This window comes from Bubalus kerabau, chromosome 23 (assembly GCF_029407905.1).
Source record: "Bubalus kerabau isolate K-KA32 ecotype Philippines breed swamp buffalo chromosome 23, PCC_UOA_SB_1v2, whole genome shotgun sequence".
Classification (NCBI taxonomy): domain Eukaryota; kingdom Metazoa; phylum Chordata; class Mammalia; order Artiodactyla; family Bovidae; genus Bubalus; species Bubalus kerabau.
In genome coordinates this window covers 31,926,806-31,936,950 of record NC_073646.1, presented here as the reverse complement: position 1 = coordinate 31,936,950, position 10,145 = coordinate 31,926,806, and the positions used below count along the sequence as shown (strand labels likewise).

The following is a 10,145-nucleotide window of genomic DNA, read 5'->3' as shown; positions in this document are numbered from 1 at the left end:
TGCTGGCATGTTGAGTGCAGCACTTTCACAGCATCATCTTTCAGGATTTGGAATAGCTCAACTGGAATTCTATCACCTCCACTAGCTTTGTTCGTAGTGATGCTTTCTAAGGCCCACTTGACTTCACATTCCAGGATGTCTGGCTCTAGGTCAATGATCACACCATCGTGATTATCTGGGTCGTTAAGATCTTTTTTGTATAGTTCTTCTGTGTATTCTTGCCATCTCTTCTTAATACCTTCTGCTTCTGTTAGGTCCATACCATATCTGTCCTTTATCGAGCCCATCTTTGCATGAAACGTTCCTTTGGTATCTCTGATTTTCTTGAAGAGATCTCTAGTCTTTCCCATTCTGTTGTTTTCCTCTATTTCTTTCAAATCCCTTATGATTATACAGTGGAAGTGAGAAATAGATTTAAGGGCCTAGATCTGATAGATAGAGTGCCTGATGAGCTATGGAATAAGGTTTGTGACATTGTACAGGATACAGGGATCAAGACCATCCCCATGGTTGGGGCATAGACTTGGATTACTGTGATATTGAATGGTTTGCCTTGGAAATGAACAGAGATCATTCTGTCATTTTTGAGAGTGCATCCAAGTACTGCATTTCGGACTCTTTTGTTGACCATGATGGCTACTCCATTTCTTCTGAGGGATTCCTGCCCGCAGTAGCAGATATAATGGTCATCTGAGTTAAATTCACCCATTCCAGTCCATTTCAGTTTGCTGATTCCTAGAACGTCGACATTCACTCTTGCCATCTCTTGTTTGACCACTTCCAATTTGCCTTGATTCATGGACCTGACATTCCAGGTTCCTATGCAATACTGCTCTTGACAGCATCGGACCTTGCTTCTATCACCAGTCACATCCACAGCTGGGTATTCTTTTTGCTTTGGCTCCATCCCTTCATTCTTTCTGGAGTTATTTCTCCACTGATCTCCAGTAGCATATTGGGCACCTACTGACCTGGGGAGTTTCACTTTCAGTATCCTATCATTTTGCCTTTTCATACTGTTCATGGGGTTCTCAAGGCAAGAATACTGAAGTGGTTTGCCATTCCCTTCTCCAGTGGACCACATTCTGTCAGACCTCTCCACCATGACCTGCCCATCTTGGGTTGCCCCACGGGCATGGCTTAGTTTCATTGAGTTAGACAAGGCTGTGGTCCTAGTGTGATTAGATTGACTAGTTTTCTGTGAGTATGGTTTCAGTGTGTTTGCCCTCTGATACCCTTTTGCAACACCTACCATCTTACTTGGGTTTCTCTTACCTTGGGCTCTTCAAATAAAAATAGAATCATGAACCATCACAAGTCATCTACCAAATCCAATTGAGAAACTCATCTGAAAGGTCATTATAATCAGTAGTAAATACGGAGAAGGCAATTGCACCCCACTCCAGTACTCTTGCCTGGAAAATCCCATGGCTGGAGGAGCCTGGAAGGCTGCAGTCCATAGGGTTGCTGAGGGTTGGACACGACTGAGCGACTCCACTTTCACTTTTCACTTTCATGCATTGGAGAGGGAAATGGCAACCCACTCCAGTGTTCTTGCCTGGAGAATCCCAAAGATGGGGAAGCCTGGTGGGCTGCCGTCTATGGGGTCACATAGAGTTGGACACGACTGAAGTGACTTAGCTTAAATACAGAGATCTCCCATTGGTAGCATTAAAGAGTCATTTAAATTTTTTCTTATGATTATCCATCAATTTCCCCACCTGACCATGTCAATGACTCCTCAAGTAGAAAGGATTGCCCTAAGAAGGGATGGGAAGATTAATTGGTTTTGTGAAAATCTAAAGCTTGTTAAATTTGCCAGAACTACCTTTCTTGTGACCATCATTTGGTCACCAGCAGGTATCTTTCATTGGCTTCATGTGGCAGAGTCTGAAGATTATGGGTTGATCAACGTGTCAGTCATCAGGGGCCACCTGCAGAGATGATGAAAGTTTATTATATAATATTATGAAAGCAGCACAACATATAGCAAATTGAACTACATGTTTTCTACCCCCACTTTTTTTGTACATTAAAACTGCAGTTTGAAAAACAACTTCCAGCACAGAAAAGAATTAAAACAGCAGGTGATAATTAGGGCAAAGTTACAACAATGTTACTGTTGATGGGCTATCTGTCAGTTAATGTAAGCTATCACTTCTCCCTAGGAATAGTTATTATTAAAAACGACTTATGAGTGTTAAAGAGGGACATTAAATGTGTTAGTCTCCTTATTTGCTCATTTGGAAATGGTGTAGTTAGGTCCATTAACCAGCCTAGTTCTACCTTGGTCTCGGGGCAGACACACACACAAAGTATGCAATTGAAAGTTATTAATGACCAAAACATAAACCTTAGTGCCTTGAGTTAAAAATCAATTTTCCTAATAAATTAAACTCAAACATTATATACCAGTATGTAATATCAAGAAGAATGTATTAATAATTGCCATGTTGGCAGAGTACAAAGTGCAAGACTTAGAAGGATATAAAAATTTAGTAATTTAGAAAATCTGATACCAAAAAAAATAGCTACTGCTGCGTTGGGAGGCTCAGAGTATAGTTCAGTTGTTGAGCTATAATGGTATTCTCTGACTAGTCAAGGTTGAATGTTCAAGATGTAGTTTGAGTATTAATCATTGAGTCAAATAAAAGATTGCACAACTGGAGAGGCTCTCCTGGGTTAAGTAGTTTATTCCTGAACTCAGATGTAAGTTTTTTCCTTTGTGTATTCCAGAAGTACTTGAGTGTCTTCCCTGCTAAACAAGCAACCTCTTTTGGAATTATTTTTTTTAGCTTTACTCTTTATCAACTACAGTCTTTTAGCTAAGAATTTACCGAAGCTTTTGCTGATATGACTTACCAGCTAATTCAAGCTGCCCATTTCAAGTTTAAGCTTTATCGTTTGTTCTGCATAATAAGAAATTTGATAATATGCTATACTTTATTTTGGTTCACTTGCAGTATTCTCTCGTATAGTCATACTGTGGCATTGTGTGAATAAACCATAGCTTATTTATCCATTTTACTGTTGATGGGCATTTGGGTAGTGAAGTACTCATATGTACACAAACAATATCCCCACATAGCATTAAATTTTTTTTTTTTTTTGCTGTCTAAGGGTAATATACATAGAAAGACGTGTAATTTGATGAAGTTTTACACACTGAGCACACATGTGCAACCAGTACCAAGCCCAGGAAACAGAACATGACCAATTTATGGCCCCTCTCAGTCATTAGCTCTCTTCAAGGGTAACCACTAGCTTAACTTCCAATAGCACAAATGAGTTTTGCGTGTTTTGTACAAAACAAACTCTTGTACATCTCACTTTTTTATTTAGCATCATATTTATGAGATTCATATATATTACTGCATTTAGAAGCAAATTGTTCATTCTTAGTGATGTATAGTGTTCTGTTATATATCACTAATTATTTATCTACTTTACTGTCAATGAACATTCTGGTTGTTTTCCACTTTGAGGATTATGATAAATAATGTTGCTCTGAGCTGTTTAATAGATATCTTTTGGTATATATTTGATATTGGTTTATACCGAGGAAATGAATTTCTGGGCCAAAGCATCTTCTTGTGTTTAACTTTAGTAGACACAGTCTTTGATCTCTTGAGGAATCATTCTGAGGAAGGCATTTCAGTATAACCATTATGAGAACAACTTTTGGAGTCACTCAGACCAAATTTAGCTTATCATGAAAGAGTCATACCACTTTGTGCTTAAACTTCTTAAGCTTCAGTTTACTTACCTGTGTAATAGGTATAATAAAATCTTTCTCAAAATATGAGACTTAAGTGAGATATTTATTTTAATGCAAGTTAGAACATGACTGGCACATAGTAAGTGCTTAGGTTATTATATGGTGGTTATTAATAATTAGCTTTTACAACATAGACAATATGGAGAATCTGAAACAAATATGGGCAATATAATCCACAGTTTTAATTCTTTGATGGAAGAAAATTGAGACTCTGACCCAAAAGGCATTACCAATTCCAGGGAGCATTACACTTGGACCCTGAAAAAAAATCATTTAAACATTATCCCAAAATGCATTTGCAAATTACTCTTGCCAGAGGCAAGGTTCTTGGATGCAGTGCATTAACATCCATTTTTTCCCCCACCAGACTTTACTCTTTAAAGATAAGACTGCCAAGGGCTACTCTGGAAAGTCACTAGTATTATACTTTTTATTATATTTGCCAATTTCACACTTTCCTCAACCCAACCCCCAAAGTTGTTGAAAAGCGACTGTAAGGACATTAGCTCCTAGTTTTATTTGAAACTTACTTTTATGTTCCACATTCTTAAAAATACTAAAAATAAGCCCAGATTCTTGCTTTAAATGACAGAGACCTTGCCCCCCACCTCCCTTTTTTTCTTTTCTTTTCTAGGAATGTGCTTGATAACATCAGGGTGGATTTCAGCAGCTGCTTTGACAATGCCTGAGAGTTACCACAGAAGTTTCACTGTGTATCGAGGTACTGTTTTAGTTAATGGCTTTAGGGGCAGCAGATTCAGTTATCTTAGGTAATTTTGGAAGGTGGCACCCTGTTCCTGATAAATTGCATCAGATCCCATTTATCAGTTACTAGTTTCAAGAAATTAAGCAGTCAGTCTCCTTTTGATAAGGCCAAAGGTGGACCTGAAAGGGGACTTTCTGAACATTTAATTGAACCTCTTTTGACTTACAAAACTAGTCATTCAACAGTCTTGCCTAAAGTCAAATGGTTTGTTTCCGGCACAGACCTCAAGCTAGAATCTTATTCCCAGTTTAGTGTTTGCTTCTCTTTGCTCTTGCTTCTTGGTGGCCACCATCCCCCTATCCTGTCCTGTCCCACCCTCTACCTCAATTTCATAAAAGTCCATACCTGGGGACTTTTGAACAAGTTGTGGGGACTGACAAGTTGTGCCTTAAGGAAATGACCATTGTCATTTGAATTAAATTGTTTTAAGTGCAAGATGAGTGAGGTTTTTCTGGTAGAACATTAAGATCCAAGAAGGAAGACCTTGTTTATTTTCTGGACCACTGTATTCTCAGCACCTGTGCCTGGTACATAACAGACCCTGATCAGTGTTAAATGAAGAAATGAATGAATAAATCTTGCGTATGTCAGGTTGCCATGTCCTTTGTCTTTTCCACCTCCTTCCAGTTGTACTAATAAAAAAGTGCATGTTTAGAGTCTAAAGAGGAGAAATCATGAACAAAGCGTCCGGTACGGTGCCTGATTCATTGAGGGCAATTAAAAAACGTCGGGTCATTTTCCTTTTCTTCCTTCCCAGGTGTAGGGTACTGGGGGTATGGGGTGATATGCCATGGTGTTTATGTGCCTGGACATAAAGTGACGTGGGTAACTAACAGGCTGGGGAGAAAGGACTGTCGACGTCTTTCTGATCCGTATCAGAAATTCCAGTGCCCCGAAAAATGTACAGCTATTTTACCTAGAAAGGCTAGTCGCATTTGTTGATTGATTCTGGGCTGCAGTCAACTCTTAATACAAGTTTTTTATAAACATCAGCTACTTTGAGGCAGGATGAAGCGCAGTGACAGGAAAAGCAGGGACCCCTCTCCCTTCTCCACAAATAAAGGAACTCCTCTGTGGCAGGGGCTGCGTTTTGCATGTCTAACGGGTCCTCGGTCAGGGGCGGTCCCCACCCCTCCAGCTCCGCCTCCGCTGCCTCGGAGGCGGCAGTCGAGGTTCAAGTTCGGTCCCTGGACGCTCGCTCCCCGCTCCGAAGCAGCTCGCGCGTCTCTAGGCTCCACCCGCCCCCCAACCCCGCAGGCTAGGAGGGCTCAGAGGTCATTCGGGTGCTGGGTCACTCGGCCACTCGCTGTGCTACCACGTGGGAACAAAGTTTCCAACTCTGCGGTGGGGCCTCCCACCCAGTGCCCCCCAGCGGAGCACAGGTCTGCACTTCGGCACCCGCTCGCTTTTTTATCGCTTGCAGTCGCAACCCCCCATCTGGGGGACTCCTTCAGCTACCCCCCCCCCCCCCGTAACCCCTCTCTGAAATCCCTCCTTCCCTCGCTGCTCAAGTCGCCCTAGGAAAACACCCTAGGGGCCTCTGGAGAAGGCCGCCCGAGCGCCTCCCGCGGGCATGGGGTAGGGGGTCCAAGGACAAGTGTCCCGAGGAGCGCGCGGGGGGCGCGGAGCTGGGCGCGCGGGGTAGACTGGTGACAGCGGCCCGCACAGCGTCCCCAGCGCGACTGGCGGGAACATTCCGCGGCTCCCACACCCTCGCGCGCCAACTCTGGCGGGTCGCAGTAAACCCCGAGCTAACTGACCCCTCCACGCCCCCAAGCCGCCCTCACGCCCCGCTCCCGGGTCGCCTCCGCCCCCAGTGCGCAGGCCCGGCCGCCCCAGCGCGCATGCCCTGGGCTCGCGAGCGCGGCCAGCCCCCAGCCTTGTGCTTTCTACACACTCTACAACTGGGGAGGGGGCGGGGGCGGAGGGAACCCGGCCGGCCACGTGATCCAGCCGGCCGGGGCCGCGGGGGCGGGAGCGCGCGCCGAGCGAGGCGCGGGGAGGGCGGTGCGCGTGCGCGCGGTGCGCGCGGGCGGGCGCCGGGCTGGGCTGAGGCGGGCGGCGGCGGCGGCGCGGCAGTGGGCCGGCCGCGGAGGGGGAGGAGCGGGAGCTGAGCGAGGCGGGCGGGCGGAGGATGGGGCCGTGCCCGGGCTCCCGCCGCAGCCGCCCGGGGACACGCCGTGCACCCTCCGGCTCGGGGCTCTCGCGGCGGCATCTGTGGCAGCGTTAGCGGCGGCGGCGAGAGCGGCGTTCCGGGCGCTTCCTGGCCGCTCTTCTCCCTTCAGGCTGGGCGAAGAGAAGAGGCAGCGGCGGCGGCGGCGGCACACCGGCGTCTCTCCCGCTGGAGATTTCTTTTTGCTTTCCTCGTCGACTGACTGACTGGCCCCCTCCCTTTTTTTGAGGAAGGGTGACCTCTTCTTTGGGACTGGAAAAAATATTTTTTTGAGGTGGGGGAAGGTGGGTGGCAGCGTCAGGGGCTGCTTCTTCTCTTCTTTCATCTCCCTTTCCTTCCCCCTCCGAGCCCGAAAAGCAAACCCCACAACTGCTCTAGCATCCTCCTTCCCTTCCTCCACTGCTTCCAGTTTCGCCCTCTCCCCTCCTAATTATTTCATTATTATGCTCCCCTCTCTGGGGGGTCTCGTCCCTCTCAGGTCCCTCGGAAGCCTTGGCCTCCCCTTGATGCATTTCTTAAAAATTTTGGAGCCAGGGAGTGAGTTTTCTCTGAGGCGTGTGTGAGAGGCGGCGGGGGTGTTTTCCTGCGCGAGGGGCGGGTGAAGTTCATTGCCCCCACTTTTCCCGCGACCTTTTTCGGGCCGGATTTGGAGTCGCGGGGGGCGGGCAGGCGTTTTCGGGGGGCGGGGGGCGCGGCGGAGAATGGCTGCGGGGAGGGCTCCCCGGAGCCTCCCAGTCTCTTGATCAAAGCATTCCGCTATTCTGATTTATTGCCTGCTTGGTGAGTTATTTTTTTTTTCCCCCTCTAAAGGAGACCTGTGTGTTCAGCCATTACTTTGCTCGGCGCTGCTCACAGGAATCTCCGACCCTCGGTGCTGTGGGCAGCCCCGCACTTGGGCTCCTCGCCTCTCGCCCTCGCTCCCGTCCCTCCTCCCTCTCTCCGCCCCTTCCCCCTTTTCTTTCTCCTCTCTTTCTTCCCCACTCTCCCTTCTTTCGGCCGCCGTTTCCCCCGCGCCCTCCTCGGGGCGGAGGGAAGCCGAGAAGGGGGAGGGAGGGGTTGGTGTCAATTTTTTTGTGCGGCCGCGGCCGGAGCCTGTGGCGGGCAGGCAGCGAGCGGGGAGACCCCGGCGCGGCAGAGCCATGGATGGCCCGACGCGGGGCCATGGACTCCGCAAAAAGCGGCGGTCGCGGTCACAGCGAGACCGGGAGAGGCGCTCCCGGGGCGGGCTGGGGGCCGGCGCGGCCGGCGGCGGCGGGGCCGGCCGGACCCGGGCGCCCTCGCTCGCCTCGTCGTCGGGCTCCGACAAGGAAGACAATGGGAAGCCCCCGTCCTCCGCCCCGTCCCGGCCCAGACCCCCGCGGAGGAAGCGGCGAGAGTCCACCTCGGCCGAAGAGGACATCATTGATGGATTTGCCATGACCAGCTTTGTCACTTTTGAAGCGCTGGAGGTAAGGGGGACCCCCCTCCCCCCCGGTTTCCCTTTATAGGCACGACCCCCTCCCTTCTCGGCTGTGCTCGGCTCTGCTGCCTCCCCCCGCCGCGCTCCGGTCGGTCTGGCTGTCTGTCTGTCTAGGCTGAGGTCTTATTGTTGGGGAGGGGGGGGAGCTGGGGGCGCGGGTAGACAGGCAGCAGGAGGGAATCGCCAAGCCGTGCCTGGTCTCCTGGTCTCCTCGTTCTCGCTCGCCTTCCCCTTGCGCCCCCTCCCCGCACCCCCTCCACAGCAGATGGGCAGAAAGAAAGGGGTTCAGGCATCACAACAATGCGCCCCCCTCCACGGAGAGCTCTGCCCCTACTGCTTCCTCCTCTCCCTCCCCAATCATGGCTTCTTGGCTGGTGGAAGTCTCTTTGCTGGGTTTGGGGCGCCTGTGGACGGTTCTCTGTGTGCTTTCTACAGAGCCATATGTCCCTGTGTGTGTGTGTGTCTGTGTAGTATAGACCTTTCCTGGGTGTCCTCGGGACCGGAGACTGACGGGGTTTTGTGGTTCTTTGCCCCCTTCCTCTACCCCTCTTTTTTTCTTTTCATTTCTTTTTTCTTTCTTTCCTTTTTTCTTTTCTTTTTTTGGTGAAGCTGGGGAAGGGGGCGTTTTCTCCTGGTTGGGAGAAAGGAGGGAGGAGAGGAGGGAGGAGAGGAAAGGATGGAATATCTTTCAGTATTCCGTTCGGGGCTCTATTACGGAAAGGGTTAATTGTAATATTATTTATACACATAACATGCACATGTGTGTGTATATGAACAATTCGGTTAAAAGACAGTAAAAGGTACACCAGGGAGGACGGGTGGGAGGAAAGAATAAAATCCTAGCTGGTATCTGAAGGGCTTGTCACCCAATTGTCCCTCTCCTTTTCCTTTTTTTGTGTTTTCTTTTTCTTTCTGATTGGCTTTGTGTGTGTGTATATATCTATGAGTGTCTTTATTCCTTGGGCACCTGCAGCGTTGATTTCCAAATGCACATTTTCATGCCAGCTAAAGGGCTCCTGGGGGTGTTGGTGGGGAGGGGGGCAAGTAGAGGGAGATTGTCCGGGGGTCAGAGGGAAACCCTCTTCACCTGGACGGATCTGGTTTGGTGCTGGCATGGGTCACTGGCCTGTATAAATGTAACCCCCTTTTCTCCTCCCCCACCTTCCTCTCCCCACCCCCAACACACCACACACACAGACAGGCCCTTGGAGATTCTGCAGAGTTGGTCTACCTTTCTTAAGCACAAAACCAGGATAGGAGTTGGTTTCTAGGGTTTCCTGCACCTGATGTGATGGTGTGAGGTTCCTGAAAGAAACTTTTCCCTTTCCCTTTGGTTATTGCTGTTATTATGGTATTGTTTGCAGTGCTCAAATGCAATCTTTGTTGATGACAGCTTAAATCTCACATGCAGTAACTGTGCAGGTTTCGATTGCTCTGTGTGTGTGTGTGTTTGGGTGTCAAGTTTAAACATTTTTTAAAAGGAAGGCTTCCTGTTAGGGTTATTCTTTCCTTTTGAACTGCTTTTTGGTTGGGCTCCTGGTGGTTATGGTGGTGGATGGTGGCCAGTGGTTGGGGAGGAATGGAGAGTGGTGGTGTTGGTGGCCATAGATTTTGATGTTAGTGATTGAATCAGTTATCCTCCGGTTCTAGAACTGGTACTTTATTGACTAAAATGGATCTTACATAGTTCTTTTGAGTGTTGAGGCTCACCACTTATTAGGATAATTCTAACTGTGGCTTCAACTTTGCCAGTGTGGGGAGGGTACTGTACAGTGTGACCTCTTTGTCTCTCTCTCGCTTTAAAATAGGAATTGAAATGGTAGTATGTATTCTAGTATGTGAATTAGAAAGTGCTGCCTAAAATTTGATTGTTATCAGTGGTTGGTTTAGGACACTGTTAGTAAGAGCTGCTTACAAGTGGTTTTGCTTCCAGCATGGTTATCCTGGGCTCTGTGTGGCCCCTCACAGT

The 10,145-nt window shown here is 48.3% G+C and overlaps 1 protein-coding gene across 2 annotated transcripts in view; it reads left to right on the top strand.

The window, feature by feature from the left end:
* Nucleotides 1-7,439: 7,439 nt before the first annotated feature.
* The window catches only part of AUTS2 (activator of transcription and developmental regulator AUTS2), a 1,208,818-nt gene continuing 1,206,112 nt past the window's right edge, over nt 7,440-10,145 (top strand). For both annotated transcript variants that reach the window (XM_055562776.1, XM_055562775.1), the window contains exon 1: nt 7,440-8,165. In XM_055562776.1, the coding sequence (XP_055418751.1) occupies nt 7,857-8,165 (309 nt within the window). In that variant the 5' untranslated portion in view covers nt 7,440-7,856. The remainder of the gene's footprint in view (nt 8,166-10,145) is intronic.